Below are 24,797 nucleotides of genomic sequence, written 5' to 3'. Positions count from 1 at the left end.
TACTTGATTCCCCACAACTGCTTACATCCCTGATGGGCCTTTTAGGTTGTGATTTTGATGACACACTGTGGCACACTAACACTGCTCCACTTTCTGTAGGGAAAAAAATAAATCTGTACTTCAGTAGAAACTATGCTTTGTTTATAGCACAACCTTCTGGTTTATTACTTTGTGTATTATTTGCTTTGAGATACTTCATCTCTAAACAAATATGTTGTTCTTTGACATCTCTTTTGAACCAGTTTTAACATCTGCCTGGTTCCCTCATTGAATGAGTTAGATAAAATCTTTAACATATATTCACTTTTACAACAATGTGAGAGTCATGCATTTACTTTTTCCTGAAAATTATCTTTTAGCACTTCCATCCCATGACCTACACACCTGATGTCATAGGAGCACGTGGACTTGAGAGCCAGACAGGCCTGCCCCTCCCCCACATCAGAAAAGAAGTTGCTACTCTGCCACTCACCCCCGTGGGCTCCTCACCTTGCTGACCGCTCACTCCCCAAAATGAGCAGGGATATGCTTCCAAATATGTCCTTTCATTTAGTTATAAATCATAAACTCTTATGACCTTACTGATATACAATGTAAATTACAAAGGACATAACAAAAATTAAAATTTGAAATGGATTATTATAAAAATAAATAGTCGTATTTTCTCTCATACTCCTAGGGAGACCTCCAAAATCTCATTTTCAACCATTACTCTCCCTCCACCTCATGACCCCTGGTACTCACTCTACAGAGATCCCTCACCCTCTCCAAGGCTTCGGGTCAACGGTACCTTGTCACCAACTGTGCCCCCCCCCCCCCCCCCCCTCCCCTCCTGAGTCCATGCTTCTGCCCCATAAACATGCCCTTAAAGATAAAGAACACTCTGAGCTCCCATTCCGCATTACATTCCTCCATTCTGTGAGAACTGCCAGAGCCATATGTGAACTCCAATCCCTAGTGACCCTCTATGTGGACTTCGTGCCTGCTTCTGAGCCACAGGCTGATGCCAAGTGTATGAGCACAGGTGTCAAATGAGCACTCAAGACTTCCAGATAATCTTTCCTTACTTCCTCAGTGAAGTCAATTTCCCATTCTCTCTACCCTCTATATTATCTCTCATCTCTCTCCTCAACCAACCTCCTGACCTTGCCTCTTACTTCACAGTGAAAAAGGGCGCATTCAGATGAGAATCCTTCGTCTCCCCACAGCACGGTCTACCAACTAGCCTGCATCCACCTCCCAACCTCTCCAACTACCAGCCTCTCATTTCTCAGCTCCTCAAATGTGTGCCTATCCTCACTATTACTGTCTGTGTCTCCCTTTTTCTCCCTGTACCCACTCCACCCAGACTTCTGTCTCCATCATTCAACTGAAGGAGTTCTGCTCAGAGTCTCCAGTGACCTACATCTTTCTAAAACCAAAGGACAATTCCCTGTCCTCATCTCATTCTACCTCTCAGGAGCATGCAACATAATTGGTTTCTTCCTCCTTCTTGAGAGCATCCTTTACTCACTTACTCTCCTTGAATGTGTTCCCTCTGAACACTGCCCTTCCCTGGCTTTCCCACAACCTCCCAGGCCCCTACTGCTGTCTCATTTCTTTGAATTGGACCTTTCGATGTCAGGGGGTCGCATGGCTTACGTCTCTACACTCTTTCCTGAGGTGATATCATCCATTTCATAGCTTTAAGTAATGTTATTTGCTGACAATTCCTAAATCCACCTTCTCCAGCCCTGATATCATGCCAATTCTCTACAAACACCTGCCAAATTGACATCTCCACTGGCTATTCCACAGACATTCCAGTTTTGCATGCTATGAAGAACTATTGCTTCTCTTCCACGTACTTTACACTGCACTCTCCAAGCACTCTCTATCTTGGCAGGTGGTATCACCATTCAACCAGGTGTTCAAGTCAAACTTTGCTTTCTCTTCATGTGACCATATCTAAGGCAAAAGTAATCCTTTGGGCTCTATCTCCTACATCTGACAACTTCTTAGCAACTATTCAGCTACCACCTGAGTCCAAGCCACAATGGTTTATTTGAATGACTGCTGGCTTATCTGCTTCAGTCCATCTCCAGCTCACTGGTCTTTCTAAAGTATAGACCAGAGGAGGGTATGCTCTTGTTTAACCCTTCACCCTCCCACCACTTCCAGCCCAGTAGCTTCCCATGGCCACCAAGACGGAATCAACACATTGCCAAGACCTACAAGGCCCTACATGATGCGGCCCCTGCCTCCCTCTACAGCTTCTCCCCTTCCACACCTGTTATGTTCTTGTCCCTCAAACATCCAGATTCATTCCTATCTCAGAGCATTCACACTTGCTATCGCTTCTACCTGGAATGACCTTACTCCAGATGTTTATATGGCTGTCTCCTTTCCATGACTACTTTATTCTAGCTGGGAATTAAAGGCTCCCTTCCTTGGTCCTCTATCTGACCTCTGAAGCCACATGAATGAATGAAAATTCTTCTTCCATGTGGCCCTCAAGTATAAGGAGAGAGAAAGCATGCCCACCATGTCTCACTCCAAGCCCTCCCACTGGACTTTTCTGTGCCCTCCTAAGTGGAGCTATTCTCCAGAACAGAAGGACAGCTTTTTCCTGGCATTTCCTAGAGATCTCAACAAAAGCACAGGGCACAAGCCCTGCAGCCTGATCTCTGCCCTTGTGAAGCTCAACCTTCTCACACCCCAGTCAGTTGTTCAGGTCATGTGATACAGACTTTGGTGAGAAAATTGCCAGGGAAAGGAAATCAGAAAGCTGCCATGTCTACCTTCTTTTCCAAACTGGCAGCTTTCTGATTTCCTTTCCCTGGCAATTTTCTCACCAAAGTCTGTATCACATGACCTCTCAGAGTCCAAGCATCAGAAGAACCTGGGTTCCCAAATCCCCCGTAATGTCTCCAGTGACAGTCACCCTCAGAGATGAGTGATTGGTTCTGTCCACATCTTATAAATGAGGAATCACAAGGCCTAGAGAAGTCAAGCCCAAGGTCCACGCAGCCAGAATGTGGCAGAGCAGGTGCAGGTGACTGGAGGGTACCCAAACAGACGCCTCTCCAGGACAAAGGCTCTCATTCCCCAGCTTCTGGGAGTGCTGGTTACTGACAGTTCACACCCAGCTCTTCCCCAAGAATCGTGCTCAGCTCAGCTCAAGGGAGCCATCTCAGGCAAAGCCCAGTCCCCTTCCTTGTGACAGCCCACACCACAGTGTTGGTTGGTACAAAATGCAAAGGCATGGCTCTCTTGTCCCAAATCAGGGCAGCTCTGAGGGGCCATCCCAGTTCCAAAGCTCCCTGTGCCATAAGCAGAGGCCCCTGTTGCAGCTGCACAACGTTAACGTCTCCTTCCACCCAGCCTGGCCTCCCTCGCCCTCCCAGGGGTTGTTCCCAAGAGCAGAGCCCATAAATCTCAGGCACTCAAATCTTTGCTGCAGCGTCTGTGTCCCAGGCCCCCACCGGCGGCATTATGACAGTTAATTTTATCTGTCAACCCAGATGTGTGGTCAAACACTGGTCTAGATGTTTCTGTGAAGACATTTTTTATACGAGATTTGCATTGAAATCAGCAGACACTGAGTAAAACAGATGACCCTCCATGATGTGGGTGGGCCACGTTCAATCAGTTGAGGGCCTTAGGAGAAAAAGACTGAAATCCCCAAGGAAGAAGGAATTCTGCCTCCAGTCTGCCTTGGGACACACGCTGCAGCATGGACCCCTCCTTAGGTTTCCAGCCTGCCTGCCTACTCTGCAGAATTTAGACTGGCCAACCCCCACAACCACATGAGCCCATTCCCTAACCTCCCCTCCCACCCACATCCCTCTACACACATCCACCCTATTGATTTTATTTCTCTGGACATCCTAAGAGAAATATCAAAGCAAAAATTCTGAATTCTCCCAATCTCATTGCCTCTTCTTTGCACTAGACCATACGTGTCTAACTCATGCTTTAGGAAAGTGGACATAAATCCTGTTTTCCATTTCATTCCTCAGAATGGAAATTCTTACCTTTCCTCAGTCTGGTTTTGTATGTATTATTCTTGCTCCTGGTTTCCCCTCTTGGATGCTTGGGCCACCAGAAGGCCTGAGTCTAGAAGTTTCACAGACAAGATCTAAACATATGACTACTTACAGGAAGATGCAAACATTGGAGATGCAGAGGAAGGAGGGCAAGGAGAAGACAGACAAGACATAGGAGCTCATGAACTTGTCACAGACTAATAGAGGTTTGGAACCTAGCTATCTCCCTGCCCAGTGGAAGAAGATGGCCTTGAACCCTACCTGAAACAAAGCTGGGTTTCTCAGGACAAGAAAAGGGGTGCTTGAAGGCACTAGATGGCACCGTCACTTACCTGCCATCCCTGGTCTACCTCAGGCAGGACACCTGGAGGGGGTCGGCAAAGTAGGAGCGTGACTTCCTGGGAGGCCCCTCGCAGTAAATGGAGCACCTCCTATGAGAAACCAGAATCTGTGGTTGGATGTGAGGGTGACATGGCTGTGGCATCTCCTCCTATGTGCTCCCCACTAGCTTTCTGGCAGTGTCCCTGTGTCTGATCTGTTTCTCGGCTCCAGAGAACTTTGGAAAACACTGTTAGGGGCCTGACTTCCTAAAGTGAGAGACACCGAAGTCACCAGCCTGAGGCTCCCATGCAGGCAAAGCATCCACGCTGGGCTAGAAGTGGCCAGGGTCTGCCTAGGGCCTTTCCATGGTGGCACTTGCCCATCCTGATGCCTTTTTTTTCACTGAGAAAATGACTCAAACAAATAGCTATTCATCATCTCAACCTCCTTCTCCTCTCAGCAGCCCCCCATCTTAGAGTCCAGCACCCCAATCTCTAAAGCTTAACCCTTGGCCCTGAGCTTTCCTCCACTGCTCAGCTCGGGCACACAGAACCTCTCACCTATGAAACTGCAGTGCTCCCTGCCTCTTCCAGGGTCACCCACTTCCCCCCCTCCATGGTGTTCAAGAGCACGCTTTCCACAATGTGGATATAACCAGGGCCTTCTCCCACTGAACTGCCTCTCTCACGACCTGTTCTTACCTGTCGCTGCCTCTCAGCTCACTCTCTCTCTCTCCCACCTGCTTCCCCATCCTAAGCTCGGGCTATGCTGAGCCTCTTCCACCAACCCACTCTCTGGTTCCAGGGCTTCAGGGTGCCTTGATAGTTCCCATTTCCTATCTAAGCCAGGATGTCTCATCCTCTCCTTCCTACTGCCATTTTAGGCTGGAAGTGGGGGTGGGGACTGTCCTGTTCATGCTAGAATGTCGAGCAGTATCTCTGGTCTTTGCCCACTTGATGCCTGTGGCACCTGCCAGTTGTGACAACCACAAACGTATCTGAACCTTGCCAAATGTCCCCTGAAAGGCAGTATCATTCCAACTTGGGAACCTTCTCGAGTTCCCTGGGGAGAGCACTTTTTTCTCCCCAGTTCCCCAGGGCAGGCATTTTTGTTTTTCACAGCACTTGTCTTCCACCGTCGGTTCTGTTTTCTTGTTTGTCCCACCCCACCACGAGCTCTGAGAACATATGAACTGCCTGCTTCTGCGTCATTATTTCCTCATGGAGCTGCTGACCCAGCACTAGGTCTCAGAAAACAGGTCTTCGGTCACAAACCAGAAAAATGGAAGGGTACTGCCACCCAAGCATATGCTGTCAGGGGACTCTCCGCCCTTCATCACTCAGTCCAGAGCCACTCTCCACCTTGCTCTGTGTTCCGTAGGCGGGCCAGTGCAGACTGCAGAGAGGGTTCCTGTTGGGCTCAGCCAATGGGAGCATGGGTGGGATCAGAGACAGGAGAGGGAGGTGCTTCCTGTTGGGTTCAGCCAATGGGAGCATGGGTGGGATTAGAGACAGGGGAGGGAGGTGCTTCCTGTTGGGCTCAGCCAATGGGAGCATGGGTAGGGATCAGAGCTGGGAAGACAGGTGGATATTTGTTTCCCTGCCTTCCTCCCGGTGGCGTTGCACAGAATGGCTGGGTCCTTTAGCTACTGTCACTGTTCATGTCATCAGGTCCACTTCACAGGCTCTCTCAGTTTCCCGGATTATATAACTGCTCCTTCCCATGCGCCTTTGGACTTGGGAGGTATAGATGGATAATTGCACCCACTGTTCCCAGCCCCAGGGCTCTACACTCTCCCTTGAGCTTCCCAACAACCAGCTCACACCTGTATTAAACTCTACTCAAATGACTCAATTTCCAGCCAGGACCCCGACACAATATCCCATTGAGATATTGTGCTATAAGCGTTGAGAAGTGTCCACTTTTTTTATTTTTAAGTAGGCTCCACTCCCAGTGTGGAGCCCCATGCAGGGCTTCAACTCAGCATCCCAAGATCAAGACCTGAGCTGAGATCAAGAGTCAGATGCTTAACTGACTGAGCCACCCAGGAGCCAGGAGAAGTGTCCACTTTCTACTTTCTTTTTTAAAATTACATTTTTTGAATATATACAGGACAACAGGTGCAACACTGCTCATCAACTTCTGTAAATTTCATAGAGAAATGGGAAGAAGGGCAGGAAGGCACCCACTGTAGTCTCTTCAGCCCACACATCCATGTCCTAGATTAAGAGAGCTTCAGCCAGCCCAGAGCCAGGCTTTTATCTTCAGTTTCATTATAAACCTAATTAGAAACAAGGCTTACTCAAGGTCAGATATTCAAGAACTGAGACAGAAAATTAAATGTAAGAACGTTCCAGCAATTGCTTTCTTTGTATGATCCAGCTTTCAGGTGTGACTTTCAAGAGCCTGGAATATTCCTTATGGTGTGTGGGCCTGAAAAAAGCATCGTTGGTGTCAGTGTGTGCACGGGCTGCATGGTCTCCTACCTGGAACACAAGGCCTTCAATGGGCCTTCCATTCACGGCCAGGATAATGTCACCAGCTGCGATGGCCCCATTCTCCTCAGCCGGCTGCCCTGGGAAGAGTCTCTTAATTCTCACAAGATCATTCTTGAGATGGCTGCAGCTCTCTCTCTCCATTTGCACGAAGCTGAATCCCAACCCACTGGCATTTTTTTTCAGGGTGACTTCAAACTTAGGACCTGTGTTGTGGGATATGGACAAGATAAATCCCTTAGTAGATTCCCACTGAAGCTGACTGGGTTGTATAATGATGTAAACTGTCAAGTGAATGAGTTATTTCTGACAAAAAGATTTCATTTTGCTAATTTTTATGATAGAGCCCATTATACTTATTATAGATCAGTGCTGCCTGATGGAAATATAAGGTGAGCTGCAAATGTGAACCACAAGTGTAATTTCCATTCTCAAATAGCTGCATTTTAAAAACTAAGAGGAAATGGGTAAAATCAACTTGTTCATATAGTGTCTATAACCCAATATACTACAGTAGGACCATTTCAACATGTAATCAATATTAAAAAGTGTTAATGAGATATTTTACATCCTTCTTAGGAACTAAGTCTTCAAAGTTCAAATACATATTTTATCAATTTGGATTGGCTATATATCAAGTATTCAATAGCCACATGTGGCAGATAGTTATCATATGGACAAAGCAATTATAGATAATCAACAGGGTTTATATGCAAAGACATAGTTGATAGACCTGTATAGTATACTTATATCATTTAATAAAACTTACGTCATATATATTCCTATTACTCCTTTAGAACCTCAATCATTTTTAGTATACTTGAACAAAATTTTGCATAATTAGACTCTGAAGAAAATTCTGGTAACATCTATGGAAATGTGTTAGCCAGTGTTTTCTTTAGCCATGTGGACAGACCATAAGACAAAACAGCTGTCTCTGGGCAGCAAAGATGGACACAGCTCCAGGAACCTCACTAGCCTAACAGCCAGAGAAGCCTTTGGGTCTCTCCTAGTCTGCCTCCCACTCACTTGGCAATGAATTAATAGGACAGAGCACTGACTCGTAAACCTTAATATGGAATGAGAATGAAAACATCCAAAGATTTGTTTCTGGTTTACCACACGACCGATTTCACCATCACTGCAATGAGACCCCTCACCTCATTTGATAGTGAGTCTGTCAAAGGGCTTCACTGGAGTGAGCGGAGGAGCAATGAAAGAGGAAACAGACTCATCGTATGCATGTGTGTCCCCCTCCACCCGACCCCATTGCCCGTTATGGTTACCAAGCTTCCAACCTGACTCACACCTTCAGGAAAATCTCTGAAAAGGGACTGAAAAGTGGCTAAGCTCCAAATCATGAAATACTAAGGGAGTACATGTTTTCCTAGCAGGAAACAAAATCACAGGGCTGTGCAGAGAGGCAGCCCTTTGGTAGATATGCCATGATGTCCCTGCAAACTGAAGGACGTTTACCATCATGCATGATGCTAATAATGAGGCTAGATTTCTGAGCACCTTCCCCTCCCAGCCTGCCTCATCACACCCCACATCTTTTGTTATGAGTGTCTTGGCTGGAAGGTGGAGATTTGGTCAGAAAATGCCTGACCCTTTCATTCCAATTTCATTCCTAAAGATTTATACACAAGCATTCAGGCACCTGATTGAGAAACCTCAGAAGGCAGAGGGGAGAATTACACCTGGCAATCATTTTGGAAGAGTGCATTTTTTTTTTCCTAGAATCACATTCCATTAGATTGGCTTCCACTGCCTCCGAACACCAGCCGTATCATGTTCACTATCTTTTGAGAACCCAGAGGAAGCCTTCCTACCTTCCCTTTTGAGTTGAGAATTCAAAAGCAGCACGGGATGACATGACAATAGTAACACTCAATTCTCTCTCCTCTCACCATCTGTCACAGAGACACAGCCCGCGGGCCTGCCGGGCAAGGCTGTTGCCAAGGAAACAGCCGTGCATTCATCTCCCATCCTGTCCTTAGCAGAAGGACACTGCTGGGCAGTCCTGGGGCCTCTTCTCTCTAAGACCAGTCTTGCAACCTAGAAGAGGGTTGGACAAACTCCATTTGCACTTCATATGACAACCAGGAGCCTCTGCCTTCACCCGGCAAATGCTTCTTAATTTTCTCATACTTCCAATAGCTGCTTCATTTGAATCGCAGATTAAAATCTCCAATCTAGCCCACTTATTGGGATCCAGAGCCATATTTTTAACTGCCCGTTGGACAAATGTTTCTGGAGGTAACACATGTACCTCCATTTCAGCGCTTTCAAGGCCAAATTCACCTTCTTCCTCTCTCTCACCTTCACTACCCTCTCCTCATTTTGCCTAAAACGTTCCTCCCCTTGCATCTCCTCTCTCAGAACATGGAACCTTCCCTCAACTAACCTCCTAGGGGCCACACCTGCAGGGATCTAGCTTATCCCCTTCTGCCCTCCAAATGCCCATCTGGTTGCTAAGATTTGCCTGTTCACCATCAGAAACATTTCCCCCAGGGCTCCCAGTCCTCCATTCCTTCTCCTGCTGCGAGTGGCCAGCTAGACTGTGGCAAACTCCAGCTAACTTGGCTTCCTGGACCCGATCTTCTCCTCCCCAGGCCACACCCCCCATGGCTGGCTACCCATGGGTTGATCTAAGACACAAGCTAAACATGCAACACTCTTGATCAAAAGTCTCTAACATTGGGGCACCTGGGTGGCTCAGTTGTTAAGCATCTGCTTCGGCTCAGGTCGTGATCCCAGGGTCCTGGGATCAAGCCCCACATCAGACTCCCTGCTCACAGAAAGCCGGCTTCTCCCTCTCCCACTCCCCCTGCTGGGTTCCCTCTCCCACTGTCTCTCTCTGTCAAATAATAAAATATTTTTTTAAGTTTCTATTGTTTCCCATCACCTAGCAGGGTATCCCAGATCTATGCCAATCTGGCCTTCCCCTTCCTTTTGGTTTGATTTTCCATCCTTCTTCCCTACACACTCTATACTCTCATTACACAAAGCATGATTCGGGAACCAGTGACTAGACATCACCTGGAAGCTTTTTAGAAATGTTGAGCTTCTATTCAGGGGACTTGGGCCAGCTAACATCCTTCTGCTGCCATTGTCATTCAGCAGCACACCCATGATCCCAGTGTGACAATTCCCATCTGTCATCACGGCTAGCAAGCTGCCAGCAGCAAGCAAGAAGTACCTTCTCTAACCAGGTTCATTAGCAAAAGCCTAAAGAGCAGAGAGTACTAATAAATTATGCCTCTGTTCTCCAGACAGGTCAACCAAGGTGGCCAGCATAAGTCAATTTCACTGCAAACCAGAAGACTGCTTTGGGAAAGGAAGCAAACAGGGGCCCCTCCGCTCCCTCTGTTTGCCAGAAGAGCCCACAGGAGTCCCTTCTGTCTCTGCCAACTCCCCAGTTACCTAGAGGGCAATGCCAGCTCTGAGGTTGAGGACATTGAGACACAAAAGGGCTCCCACCCTCAGGCAGAGGACTGGACAGAGCATGGTAACATCCAGATGCTGCGTGGGACCATAGAGAATAAGGAGTCCATAAAGGGTCAGTGCCTTCTGCTCTGGGTGTCTGGAATTTCTACTTCACTGTGATCAGAATCCCAGGACAGTGTGGCCTGAATTTACCCAAGGTGATGAGAATAGCATGAACAGGGGAGAGGGTGTGAGCAGGTGCAAAGGCCAGCTGGTGACAGGGCTGGAGGGCAGATGGAAGCATCTCCCAGTGTGGACTGGAGCAGAGAGTGTGAGGCAGCAGCCAGAGCCAGAGCCAGACGGGAGAAGTCCCTCCACCACATCAGCCCTGTTCAGCTGTCTGATTCTAGAACCGAGGCAAATGAAATGCCAGCTTTGCAAGGGTCTTTGCAGGGGTTGAGGTATGCTGCTTAGGAAATCTGTCTGCTTCCTCCAGGCTTTCATATCACCATAGAAAAGTGAAAAAGGGAAAGAGAAAAGAAGACAAAGAAGAAAGACTTGTTTTGTTTCCTGCCGGTCTGCCTCCCACCCAGAGGCCACCGCAGTGTCTAATTTTGCCCAGGAAAGCTCTGGAAGGCAGAAGAACAGTTCCCTGCTAATGGGGCACTCACCTGCCCAGAACCCTTGAGGCAACATACTGCCTGTTTGTGGGTGAGGCCACACAGACTCACTCCATCCACCTGCAGGAGCCGGTCACCTGGGAGGGGGACAGAGGTCATGTCTCTGAGCTCCTGAGGCTACAGGAATAACTCTTGCTGGAGGCCCCTGCCCAGCACCCTTCACGCGGCCTCAAGGAGGATCAGGAAGCGGAGCCGTGAGAAGCCCCAATGGGGCCTGGCTGCCAGCCACCTCTCTGAGCATCTTTATAGATCAATGATACAGAAACCTTTCTATTACTGGCTCCCAGACGGGTTGAGCCAGCTCTGTATAACTGTATAAACTGTTCTCCTGTGAAACCATTTTGAAAGTACTTTCAAGTCAATTAGGGATAATATTTATATCTCCAGGATGTGCTTTTTTTTTTTTTTTAATTTCAAAACCGGTCAGAAAGATCTGGTTGATGGGTTGATGCCAGGGACAGACAGGGGAATTCTAAGGAAAATAGAGACAACTAAGATCCTGGGTACCCTTTCTAGCTCAACTTGCTATTTTGGAGGGCAATAAAAATCCTCCCCACCTCCCCCACTTCAGAGCAGTGGATGTGAGGAAGGGCAGGGAGGAGGCTTGTCATTGTCCTCCCTGGATACTAAAGTGGGAGTCAATGACGCATGCTCTGTCCTCAATGGGAAGCACTACTTTCTTCCATGTAGACCAAACAGCAACGAGCTTATTTAAAACCTCCTGTTTTAAAATCACCTTGTGCTTCCCAGTGCACCACCACAGACATTTCATCCCCTTGTTAACTTATCATGGAGATAGGCCTGGTTGAATCAGCCCCTTTCCCAGGTGAGGAAACCAGGACCTAGAGAGGGAACCATCTGCACGACGTCTAGGGTGAGAACAGGGCAAGGTCTAGAGGCCAGGGCTTATCACAGCCAGGAAGGCAGTTCCCCACATGACTCCATCCCTCACCCCGCAGGATCTGCCCTTCCTTGGCAGCTGGCCCTCCAGGAACGATGGCTTTCACGTAGATACCTCCATAGGGCACGCTTGTGTTAATGCCACCCTGGTAAACACAATGAGAAACACAGTGAAAGACTCACCACCTGTCTGCCCCCTCTAACCACGGCCTCCCTGGCCTCCCAAAGAGATTCCCCCATCCGGATGCCATGCGATCCCCTTACCTCATCTCCATGTGACAATATCTTAGACATTCACTTGTTTGTTCAGACCATACTGTCTACTGTGCGGCAAGGTTAGATGCCCCATAAGGAGTATAACATTACAGCTGGCAGGAGGGAGCCCAGCACTGGCCTGTGGCAGGTCCTCCGATGCAGCCACGGGCCCAGAGGCTGGCCTGGCATGTCCTGTCTGCTTGAGTCTTGGTTTGGAGGTACAAACCCAGAATTCACTACACTCCACTGCCCTTCCTTTCTTGTGCGGCATAACCACAGAGTCAGGACCCATCACCCAATCCTACCCACACTGTTTGGAGAGTCTGATCCTCCCAAGGGTGCCTTGCATCTCCCGGGTGGTCTTTAAGTCCTCCCACCTCCCACTCTGCAGAAGTCCCACTGACTTTCTTGGCTCGCCATTCCCCATGAGCTGCTTGTACGCAAGGGGCACATTATCAGAGGTTGTCATCTGAATGTAATTCCCACCAAGGCTCCAGATGGACGTCTTTTCAACCATGTACTTCCCAAGCTTGCCTAATAATTCTTACAGTCACACTGAATCCAAGCGTCCCATCTTCTTTAACCAATTTCACAAAGTAGATTTCACTGACATTGATTTCTGAAGGTGGTAGAGGACAAGAAGAACCAGCACCCTGTCACCAGAAAAAATAAATGAAAATAAAGAAGGCATGAAGACAGTTGCCTACAGCAGCAGATAGTGAGTCTTAGCTCTCGCCAGCATTGCACACCAAAAGGGGCATGAATTTCAAGGCTCAACAGGGGTCATTCCCAGCTTTATCAGCTCCTCCCTCTATGACCTTGGGCCAGTTCCTTGGTCTCTCCAACCTTCCCAATCCACAAAAATGGAATGAGGAATCCCCTTTTCAATGTGACTGTGAATCATACACGGCCTATAGCAGGGCTCAATACATGTAGGTTCCCTCCTGTTCCCACTCAGGATACAAATATCATGTGAGAACTAAAGCCATCCAGGCACTTCCTGGTAGCTTCACACATGACACTAGCTAAGTGACGTTGGATTCCAGATACACGGCAGATTCTTAAGCAGAAGACAACCTCAGGAGGAACTTCAATCATCCCTAGCAAGAGTAGCTGCATGGGGTCTTACTTAACAGTGGGAAGGACAGAAGGCAAGAATTATCTACCATGTGGCAGGAATTTGGCTCAACGCTGTGACAAGAGTGGTTTGTTTATTCATGGGTGATTTGTTTATTCATTCATCCAACCATGCAACATTAATTGAGCACCTGTTACATGTCAAGCATTGTGTAAGTTGAGGGGACAGCACTGATAGGACAGACCTGCCCCTACTGAACTACTAGTTAGTTGGGAAGAAGGTTTTAATGAACTGTGCCCAGAAGATGGAGCCACAGGTACTCCCAGCCTTTGGTCTTATCTGCCTCCTCTGCTTAGCTGCTTCCTGGTTTGCTGTATTAGAAAATACCATTAATACAATAGGAAAATAGACAGGCTGAAGTAACCTGGAAAATTATGAACAGAAGAGTTTCCAAAGCGATGGGTATAGAACAGACAAAACTCCAGTTTTTCCTGAGACACTCCAGACTGTGTAGTCTGGCAAAGAGTTTTGTCCACACTTTAAAATTCAAAGGATAGGGTTCCTGGGTGGCTCAGTTGGTTAAGTGACTGCCTGCAGCTCAGATCATGATCCTGGAGTCCCAGGATCGAGTCCCACATCGGGCTCCCTGCTCAGGAGGGAGTGTTTCTCCCTCTGACTCTCCCCTCTCTTGCACTCTCTCTCTTTCTCATTCTCCCTCTCTTGAATAAATAAATGAAGTCTTTAAAATTTTTTTTTCAAAGAGTAAAGGAACACTGAGGTTGAAGTCCAAAGCAAGAGTGTGAACTTAACTATGTCACAAAAAGTTACCTGCCCACAGAGCCAGCCCTGTGACCCAGAAGAATCTGGCTTGTACGGTGTCTACAGTCTGTACCACGGTCAGCTGCAGCCCTGGAACACCACTGCTCTTTTCAACAACTGGCCAAAACCAGCCCACAGGTTTGCAGCCACAGAGGCCCTAACTTGAATCCCTCTTGGCCCTGCTTCCTGTCAAGAGGGGCCTTCTGAAGTGTAGCCCCGCGGTGAAAGCATCTGCTCTGGAGTCCCACTTCTTGGATTCAAATCCCAGCTATGCCTCTTACTCCTGAGAGACCTTGGGTACCTTCCTTTCCCCTCTGTGTCTCAGGCACCCCAACTACAAAAAGGGTCAATAATGATAACTATCTCATAGGCCTATAATGAAGTTTATGTAATACAACACACGTAAATGCTTGGGGTGCTGCCTGACATATGCTTACTCACTCAATAAATGTCCCCAGTATTCTCTTGCTGACCCCTCAGCCTGCTCTTCATGGGGTGCAGCACCTAGCTGAGAACCATGGCCAATTAGGAAGGAGTTAACATTCCTGGAGCCCTACTGTGAGGCACCTCTGTCTCCATGGCTCTGTGGACCAACATTATCTCTCCTCATAAAGGATAAAAATGAGATGGAGAGAGGCTGAGGTGGACTCAAGCCAAGTCTCAGCAAGCTCAGCCTGGGCCACAGAGAAGAGTTCATATGAGGAGGCCTACTTTGCAGAGACATTGGCATTTGAAGAAACCAATAAGGAGGGCCAGACACCCTGGGCCTAGAAACGGTAGGTGCTCTTCCCTTCTTGGAGCCTGAGGAGCAAGAGGAGGGAGTGGGCGATGGGACCTACAGAGTGTTCTATGGCGAGGAGCACGTGATAGGACCTGGGTTTTCAGAAGAGGGACATAGCCCACCTGAGCACAGGCAGAGAATGACAATAGTGTCCTCACTCCCACCCAAATGCTGGCTGCCACCACAGTGTGAAATAATAGCAAATATATATATGGGCCTCTCCTCGCTTCCTGGCACACAACTCCCTCTACCCTTGTAATTTCCTAAGTCTTAAGAAGCTAGGAGTATCTCTTGTTCTAATATCTGGTCTTTGGCTCTGGTTTCCAGTACAGAGCTCTCAAAGTCCTTGAAATCTCTTGGATGATAGTCTTTGGTTTGAAAGAGGCAGCTCTTGGTGGGTTTCTGGATAGCTTCAGGATGCGGGCTAGTTACCAGAAAGACAAAGCGATGATTCAAAGCTTGGAACTTGCCACCTCACCCCACACTCCATCCACTGGGGAGGAGAGAGAAATTGGAGATTGAGTTCATGATCCATCAAGCCAAGGTGATAAAGTCTCTATAAAAATACCAAAAGCATGGGATGCAGAGAGTTTCTGGGCTGGTGAACACATGTATGTGCTGGGAGGATGGCACACATCAACTCCACAGGGACAGAAGTTCCTGTACTCGGGACCCTTCCAGACCTTGCCCTATGGATTGCTCCACTGGCTATTCACCTGTACCCCTTAAAACATCCTTTCTAATAAATTGGCAGTAACAATAAAACTGCTTCCCTGAGTTCTATGAGCTGCTCTAGGAAAATATCAAACCCAAGGAGGGGACACGGGAATCTCCAATTTGTAACCAACTTCAGACAAATGTGGGGAACTTGGGGACCTACTTCTTGTGATTGTCATCTCTGATGGGGGCAGTCTTGTGGGACTGAGCCCAGTCCTACAAAAACTGTGGGATCTGGTGTTAACTCCACTCAGTTACTGTCAGAATTGCTTCTAGGGTAAAAAACTACAACAGTGTCAGAAGTGTTGTGAGTGGGGTCCTAGTGTGAGTGTAAGGAAAGTGGAGAGTTTCTCCTAGACACAGGGCCTCTCAGAAGGCTGCCAGGGTCTCTTAACATCAGCTTCACAGGGCCCAGAGCAGAAAGGAGAAAGTTCTAGAGGGCAAAAGGAGACCTTTCCACCCAATGTCCAAGGAGACACAGGTTGAGGTGGTAGGACTGAAGTACATGGCCCTCTGTATCCCAAAGTTGGTCTTGTCCTCTTCCTCCCTGGCACTGACAAAAAGCAAAGCCATTGAGTTGCAGTTTGAGCACTAGAGGCCAAGAATATATGGGATGTCTGCCCGTACATTGCCCTCAGTGGCAGCCAATGTTATTACCAGTAACAAATATAATCAGTGACCAAGGACACTGGAGGACACAACACTGAACCCCATAGCCCAGGCACTGCACCTGGAGCTTTGCCTTTCCCCTTTACCTTCTTCTCAATAATCATGCAATGCAGGTACTTATTTTGGAAAAGCTGAGGGTCAGAGAGATTAAGTAAATTTTATCTAGCTGATATGTCAAAAAGAGAGCAAAGAGGGACTTTGGAGCTGGGACTGTTGGGCTCTACAACCTGTTCTTTTTCTTCCAAATTCTAGAGAGGGAACCAAGGGGATGATTACCTTTAATGGCAAAGGGGAATGCTGAGGCCTCACCCTGGGCAGTAAGCTCTGAGTCTGAGCCACTTCAAGGTCTTCAATATTTTTCTCCTGGTTTTGCTTGTGTGGTGAAAAGCTTCCCTGATGCCAGTTGCTTGGGCTGTCTGTAGAGAAGACCCCAGAATTGGCCATGCTATTCTTTTCCTCACTTGGGGTACTTCCACAAAAACCTATAAAAACAGGTCAAGAAGCCAACAGCTTGGAAAGACTGGCATTTCAGTGGAATCACGCTACATGGGGTACAAGATTTTCCTCCAATGACAGAGAGACCTTTTATAGCTGCTGGGAACGATGTGAGTTTAGCACCTCGGGAAGGAGGATGAATTTAGAATAGAGAAAGGGAGGATTCTGGGTGTGACTTAAAAACCTAAGTAGAGGTTTGTGACTCAACTATGAAAATATAGGAGCAACTGGAGAGTTAATAATTCCAGCTCCATCTTACTAATTTCTCGTCATGTGATGACAAATACACACACACATACATGCGTGTGCAAACACACACAAAAACACACATATTTTATATGTATATATCTTTCCATATTTTCAACACATTTACCAGGAAGGTGTTATCCCACTTCAAAAATGAGAAAGCAGAGTCAAAAGGATTAAGTAGCTTGCCCAGAATCCCACAGCCAGCATGTGGTGGTGCCCTTAAACTTGGCTTCTTCCGGAATTTCCACTGAGCACACCTGTAATCAACATGTGACCCAAAGACTAGTGTGTTGGGTTTTCTGGGGAGGACTTGGTCACAACAAGATGGTGGACTCCTTGTGGACAAAAGCTGGGACACTTATTCCTACTTACCCCATGTCTGACCCTTAACCTGGCACAGAACAGGGAAAAGATTGTGAGGTCAGGAATCAATAAGTAAAACCCTGGGCAAGGTACTTAACATTTCTGGGCCTCAATTTCCTTCTAAGTAAAGTAGAGATAATGTCAACTACCTTTTAGGGTTGGTAGGGCTTAGAAATTATATACACAGAGAGATTTTACCTATGTGGTGAGAAAGAGGAAGAGAAATTAGTTTAGCACATGGTAGGGCCTTAATAAAGGCATTTATTATTAACATGTTTATATTAGCTGTTTAACAAATATATGCGGGAGGAAGGCAGAATAGTCTAATTTTCTTTAGATGTGGATATAGAAACATATAAGTAGGTTTACTTTTGATACAGACTCATTGGCACTCAAGGAAGTTCCCAAACTCACACACTGAATGAACTGTAATTTAATGAGTTAGATTGGAAGTTATTCAAACACAGAGGTATTCAGGAGAGAATGGTGGGGTGACTGTTCTGTAATGCCTTATTCCTCACGATCTCATTCACAGATTCTACTCTCATTGTCCTTCTGGCAATGTCGGAAGCATCTGTTCATTTTCTTCCACGCCCTCCATGAGAGATGAGGATGGAACTTATTACTGAATTAAAAAGTCAAGCTGTACAACATGAGCCTTCCTCAGGGAAATACAATCCAGGAGACCTTCTGTGGGGAATGAAAATTCAGTCTGTTCTAGAGAGTGATGGCTTCCCATGATGGGAATGTTATCTCTCTTGTCCCTGACCTCAAGTCTAGAGCACCTGCCCCAACAGCAAGCTAATGAGATAGAAATTCACAGCAGTCAAGCCCCTACAGCTGTGTAAAGATGCCCAACTCTGATAGGCAGAGCTACCAACAGGGGACTGGGGCCTTAGGATGGAAAGACATGTCATCACAGGCATTATGGGAAACCCATTGTCCAAAATTCTAGCATGAAACTGGTTTGAGCCTCACAGACCTTGGGTGCCCAGTTTTGACAGCTCGCATTGCCACAACCAGCCTTGAATGACACTGAATCATTCCCAACTCAGCTACATTGTTTCCTGACAAAAAAGGATAGTTTGATTCCTTCCTTTCCTCCTAGTCCTGTGCAAAATGTGGAGGGAAATGCAAAGAAAGCTAAAATATTATGGGAAGAAGAGTGACAATGTTGGGAAGTCCAAAAGAGATTGTGAACTGGGGCTGGTGTTTCTCAGGAGTTGGGGCAAAGCCTCTGGTTCTGCTCTAGCCACAGGATGGAAGGCACATGCTGAGGCTCTTGCTTTGCCACCTTCCATCCCCTGTATCTTCTGTCCAAGGACAGCTTCAGACACCTGGGAAAACCCTATGGCCATCATGTAAACCTGTGCAAGTGTGAGAGAATGCATGTGGTCTACAGAGGGCAAGGCAAATGGGGTACCTACATTTAAGACCTAGAAAATGTTGGCTGGTGTGATGTGAAGCATTTCTGTACATAAAGGGCAATTGTACACACACCCCAGAGTGTGAGAAAGAAATCCAGGAGACTAGATTCATAGGCAGTCTCTGGTTAAATTACAGGCTCATTCAATTGAAACTCAGTGGTGATTCCAGGTCACCAGGTGGGAAGGAAATATTAACATCCCCCCATTACTTCTTTTTTTAAAATATTTTTAAGATTTATTTATTTGAGAAAAATAGTGGGGAAGGGAGAGGATGGGGGAGTGCAGAGGGAGATGGAGAGAGAGAATCCCAAGCAGACTCCATCCTGAGCACAGAGCCCCACAGGGGCTCAGTCTCACGACCCTGAGATCACAACCTAAGCAGAAACGAAGAGTCGGACACTCAACTGACTGTGTCATCCAGGTGCCCCACATCCTCCATTACTTTCACCCTCCTCCCCCAACCCACTCCAAGTAAACATATTAATATTATTCTTTGATATGTTGTTGTTCTCTCATACTTAAGGTTAAATAAAAGTATGTTTTAAAAGAACTTTGCTCTTTTGGATGATCTCCAACAGGCCAAGTCTTAACCAGGTAACATAAGCATGCCCACTCTGTGAGATCACTTTCCAGTACAGCTCTCCAGTCTCCTCCCCAGGTGATTGCCACATCCAAGCCCCAACTATGGAAACTCTGGAGCAGCCGCTTTCCATAAGGACTTGGCTGACAAAGTGACTATCCTCCCTGTCATGCAAGAAAAGTGGGCAGAAAACCACACAATGGCTGGATGGACCATATCTGATAAAGAACTGGAGTAGGCCACACCCCTCGGGCAGAACAGGCAACAGCAGAGCCCAGTTGCCCAGAGGCCTCCCAAGCTTATGGATTATGTCACAACAGTGGTCCTTTGCATGACACCACTCTGAGAAAAGCAATGTCAAGCTTACATAAACTTAAGGACCTAGTACCTCATGGTAATAACGACCTGCTGAAGATAGAAGAGGTTCACCAGCTTCTGAACACAAGTGAAGACATACCTTTTGACTGAGAAATGATTAATTCTATGCTGTCAGGAGAATTCTGAATCATTCTAACAGCCATGTCAAATGTGAAGCCCTCCAGACTGATGTGATTCAAGGCCAGTATCCGCCCTCCTGGAAAAATAAAACATCTTAATCACACCATCAAGGAAAGAAAGAGAAGTTCCAGAAGGCACCATCCTTGGCAATTTAAAAAGACGTACCTGGCTTGATCTTTTTAGCTTTGTCAGCTGGTCCCCCAGGTATAATAGAAGATATAAAGATGCCAGGGTCAGCTTTGCCAACACCATCTCCCTCATTAATGACAAAGCCTGTAATCCAATGATATTTAATAAGATGATACTTAATGATTTGGCAGCCCAGAGAGGTTAGGTTATTTACTTGAGACCACCCAGCTGCCAAGTGGAGCTGCTGATATTTCTAGCTAAGTCCTCGGATTCTCAAACAGCTCATTCCACTCTGTGAGCCACATGGAGAAAAACTGATTGCCCCCTATTAGTAAGCACAGCAAAAGCTAGGAATACAACCCATCCATGTGCACTGGATTTTGCCCCAGTAGATAATCAGAAATAAGAAAGAGATTTTTTTTAATGTCATTCTTTTTTTTTTCAGCATAACAGTATTCATTGTTTTTGTACCACACCCAGTGCTCCAGGCAATCCGTGCCCCCTCTAATACCCACCACCTGGTTCCCCCAACCTTCCACCCCCCACCTCTTCAAACCCTTCAGATTGTTTTTCAGAGTCCATAGTCTCTCATTGTTCACCTCCCCTTCCAATTTCCCCCAACTGCCTTCTCCTAACTCCCCATGTCCTCCATGCTATTTGTTATGTTCCACAAATAAGTGAAACGATATGATAATTGACTCTCTCTGCTTGACTTATTTCACTCAGCATAATCTCTTCCAGGACGGGACAGAAAGAGATTTTTTTTTTCCTTGCATATAGCTGACACACAATTTTACATTATTTTCACATGGACAACAGTGATTCAACAAGTTCATACATTATACTGTGCTCACCACAAGAGTAGCTCCCATCTGTCCTCATACATCTCTGTTACAATACCATTAACTGTATTCCTTATGCTGTGCTTCCCGTTCCCATGACTTATTCATGCTATAACTAGAAGCCTGTATCTCCCACTCCTCTTCACCCATTTTGCCCAACCCCCAACCTCCCACCGTTCTGGAACCATCCGTTTGTTCTCCGTCTTTATGGGTCTGATGCTGCTTTCTTTAATTCATTTTTTTTTTTTAGAGTCCACATATTAGTGAGATCATATGGTATTTGTTTCTCTGACTTATTTCACTTAATACCCTCTAGGTCCATCCACATTGTCTCAAATGGCATGATCTTATCCAGCGAGAGGTGATTTTTAATTGAGTAACTTGTCTCAGTGTTTTGTTTCTTGTGTGGTTTTTCAGGGCCTTTAAAAGTAATAAGCAATAAAGGGGCACATGGGTGCTCAGTGGGTTAAAACCTCTGCCTTCAGCTCAGGTCATGGTCCCAGGGTCCTGGGATCGAGCCCCACATCAGGCTCTGCTCGACGGGGAGCCTGCTTCCTCCTCTCTCTCTGTCTATCTCCTCTGCCTACTTGTAATCTCTGTCTGTCAAATAAATAAATAAAAATCTTTAAAAAAAAAAGTAATAAACAATAAAGATGTGAAAAAGATTGACTATTCCTTCCCATCGTTAAGAATCTAAGTATACTTGAGAAGGGTTGCTACATGGTATTAGGATAAAAAAATCACTTTCTTTTTTTGGTAGAGAGTGGGGGGAGGGGCAGAGGGAGTGAGAAAGAAAAAATCCTAAGCAGGCTTCAGGCCCAGCACGGAGCCCAATGTAGGGCTTGATCTCATGACCCCCGAGGTCATCAACTCAACTGAAATCAAGAGTTAGATGCTTAAATGACTGAGCCACCCAGGCACCCCTAAAAAGTCTCTTTTCATCTTTTACTTAAATTCTGAAGATATGAACCCCCAAATCTTACCAGTCTTAAAGGGAAGACTTTGTTCCAAGAGTCCTATTAATTGTTAGGGACACTTAAAGGGAATATAAAGAAGTGATCGCTGTAAAAGGCAAGCTGGGAGAGAGGCAGGAGAGGGGAGTAGAAAAGTCAAAAGGAAAAAATTGGCACATACCTCCCTTCTGCCCTAAGGGAGAGACTGGGTCTCACCTGCCAGGAGCCCTCTTACCGAAGCCACGATGTGGATCCCGGGTCAGTGTCACATGCGTGATTTCTCCTTCTGGTTCAGCTATAAAGCCCTTTCTCCTGTCATTTTGTGGCCCTAGTGGTAGAAACAAAGCCCCACATTGTGCTTTTCCCCCAAATTATCTGAGCCTTGATACAAAAGTGGTAAACAGTGTTTTAACACACGTGTGTGCTCACACACACACAATACCAGGAATGGATCACAGAGCACTTACTTCCGATACCCCTCACTGGGTCAGTGTGCATCTTCGGAAGCATATATACCCTCACTGGGTCAGCATTGGCTCATTAGGAGCAGAGGCAAGAGTGGGGGCAGGGGACATGGGGCTTATCTTCTACACAACTTACTATAACTACTTTTTCCTGCATTGGTCTTGGGACAAGACAGAATTAGAGCAGAGATGTACTTGTGGGCAGTGAAAAGTAAAACTAAGGTTAGAGCACAGAGATGGGATAGCAAAGCCTTCCCCTCCTGGGTCTCTAATAATCAGAGGCAATATGGTCCCACAAATCAGCAAGGGCACCCTGCAGCATTTCCTCCAGAGCTTGGGTCTTGGAGGAGACCCAAAGCTGACCCCGACATCATTCTCAGCAAGCTGGAATCCTGGGGTGGAGAGCTCCGATGCTGACCACAGAGCATGTGGGCACATCCCCCATTGTGACCCACCACTCCATGCTCTCCACATCCCTCTTCCCACCTTCCATCCTGGGGACCACAGTAGAGCCTGGCAACAGTTCATGGTAAAGAGTGGCCCAGTGGAGTTCCAGGGTCCATCCCCAGGCTTAAGGCCAGTCAAGTCTAAGTATTTTCTCCAGATCTGGAATCTTTCTGTTTTTCCTTTCCCTAGAGTCTTCCCCAGAGTGTCTATGACAGAGGAGAATGCTGCCTCCCCTGTTTACATTTTCAGGTGGAGGGACAGAAGTGATATTCCAGGTCCGTGAAGAGCGGAACGGAAGTGGCTGGTGAGTTTGTGACCACACCATTCCACAGCAAGTACTCCTCATGCTGGACCAGAGCATCGAGGACCTTCACCAGCGCTAACACGTTCCAGATCCACCTGCCCAGCCCAAGCCACAGGTGGACTGCAAGGGCTCTTCCTGACCATAATTAGTTTTAAAATTAATTTTAAAAACAGGGAGATTGTGACTATTACTGGGAAGGCAACATGAAGTAGCCACAAAAGTTTTCAAGCAAGCATCGCATGGAAGGTTTCCTTTCTCCCAAACCTGGCCCAAACCCGGTCCATACCCATGTACATGCTCTCCACAGGCAGCCCAGAGACAGGGTCACGAGTCGTGGACTTCTGGATCAAAGAGATGGTTTCCAGCTGCTCCCGACGCATGCAAGGGCTGCAGGGAAAGGGCATAAGATGAGAAAAGGTGACTCTCAGAGGCACCTTCCTGACATATGTGGGTCTGGATGGTGGCCTGAGATAGGCAGCCACATGCCCCATCAGGCAGGAGACCCATCAACAGACCCCATCACGGGCTGACCTCATTGTCAGGAGTGCACTGGGAAGAATAGATTTGGGGTCTTTCTGTCTCAGAGGGGACCCTAGAGTCCCCAGGGCCTCCTATGAGCCTCCTTCTGTCTCTGCTTTGAGTTGGATATGTGCCCCTCAAAACCTCCTTTTCCTTAACCAGAAAATTAGGAATATTACTTCCCACGCTTGTGAGATGATAATACACATTTGGCTCCAAAACAAGGTCATAAGTATGGAGCTTAGTGGGTTCCAAGCTGTTGTTATTTGCTTCTGTTTTGAGTTGGGCAGGGCACATCCTGCACTGCCATAATGATGGGCCCTGCGGTCTCCCCCCTCATCATACCAAGCTTGGAACAAGACCCTTTCATGCAGGCATGCAGCTGGCCTTGGCTTAGCCAGTATTCTAGTAAACAAAGAGTATTCTATGCCCTAGGAGAATAATGACTTCAGGGGTGACACTGCCCCGCCCCCGGGTCACAAGATAAACTACACAGAAGGATGAGCAAAGTAGAGAGGGAGAAAGAGGAGAAGAGGCACAGCCACCGGGGCTCAGAGCCCTAGAAAAAGCCAAAAGGAGGACGCCTCTAAAGAGAGAAGAGCAGGAAAGCCACCATCTGACAGATTTGGCCTTTCATCACCCAGACTTGCCCCAGGCTCAGTGAGCCCATGCCCGCCCCCCTGCTTCAGGCAGCCAGACCAAGGTAGAGATGCAGGTTTTGGCAGCTTCCCACTGAGCCTCTCCCTCTCCCCTTGGATCCGTGTTGCCCTGTGTTCTTCGCATGCAGCCTGACACGGTTCAGAGGGGACAGAGCTGGAAAGGGAAGGACAGTGGCAAAGGGGGAGAGAAGGCAGGTGCAGGGGCGAGGGGCAAGCTCAGAGCCATTCTTCAGAAATTAGAAATGAGGCCTCAGTGTGCCTCGGCTCCTGTCCCTACTGGGCATTTCAGCAAGTTCAACCCTAGCTCACAGAGCACCTACCAGGTGTCAGACCCTGGGGTGACAAGGCACCGAGGCTGAAGGTGGATCAGATGTGGGCTCTGCCTTCTGGGAGTCCCCAGCCCACTGCAGGATATGGGGCGGGGCCTTTCCGGCCAGATGGAGCCCGCCAGCATGCCCAGGGAGAGGCACGGGCTTCAGAGAAAGTCCTGAAGGGGCCGAGAGAGTCTATGAGGACAAGGTGGCATTTGGGAGGGCCTTTGGAGAAAGGGAAGGACAGTTATGCCCTCGGTTTTCATGGCCTACCTGATCTGGCCACAGGTACCCCCTCTGCTTAAAAAGGCCCAGGACTGGCAGTTACTGCCAGCCACAGAAGGGCTAGCTGTGTCATTCCACTCACATGTGGCAGTGGGAGGAG

The 24,797-nt window shown here is 47.3% G+C and overlaps 1 protein-coding gene across 1 annotated transcript in view; it reads right to left on the bottom strand.

Annotated features, from left to right (window-relative positions):
• FRMPD2 (FERM and PDZ domain containing 2) overlaps positions 1-24,797 on the bottom strand; it is an 88,602-nt gene that overhangs the window by 5,490 nt on the left and 58,315 nt on the right. Inside the window, exons 17-27 of the mRNA XM_032838069.1 lie at positions 23,210-23,310; positions 21,944-22,036; positions 19,950-20,057; positions 19,744-19,860; positions 16,449-16,654; positions 12,657-12,761; positions 11,906-11,999; positions 10,945-11,030; positions 8,755-8,902; positions 6,836-7,050; positions 4,361-4,459 (exon numbers count right to left, since the gene is read on the bottom strand). Of these exons, the coding sequence (XP_032693960.1) occupies positions 4,361-4,459; positions 6,836-7,050; positions 8,755-8,902; positions 10,945-11,030; positions 11,906-11,999; positions 12,657-12,761; positions 16,449-16,654; positions 19,744-19,860; positions 19,950-20,057; positions 21,944-22,036; positions 23,210-23,310 (1,372 nt within the window). The remainder of the gene's footprint in view (positions 1-4,360; positions 4,460-6,835; positions 7,051-8,754; positions 8,903-10,944; positions 11,031-11,905; positions 12,000-12,656; positions 12,762-16,448; positions 16,655-19,743; positions 19,861-19,949; positions 20,058-21,943; positions 22,037-23,209; positions 23,311-24,797) is intronic.

The sequence above is a fragment of the Lontra canadensis genome, unplaced genomic scaffold, assembly GCF_010015895.1.
Source record: "Lontra canadensis isolate GAN:19392208 unplaced genomic scaffold, GSC_riverotter_1.0 scaffold3, whole genome shotgun sequence".
Classification (NCBI taxonomy): domain Eukaryota; kingdom Metazoa; phylum Chordata; class Mammalia; order Carnivora; family Mustelidae; genus Lontra; species Lontra canadensis.
Note: the sequence above shows the minus strand (reverse complement) of the source record. Positions and strands in the feature narration are given on the sequence as shown.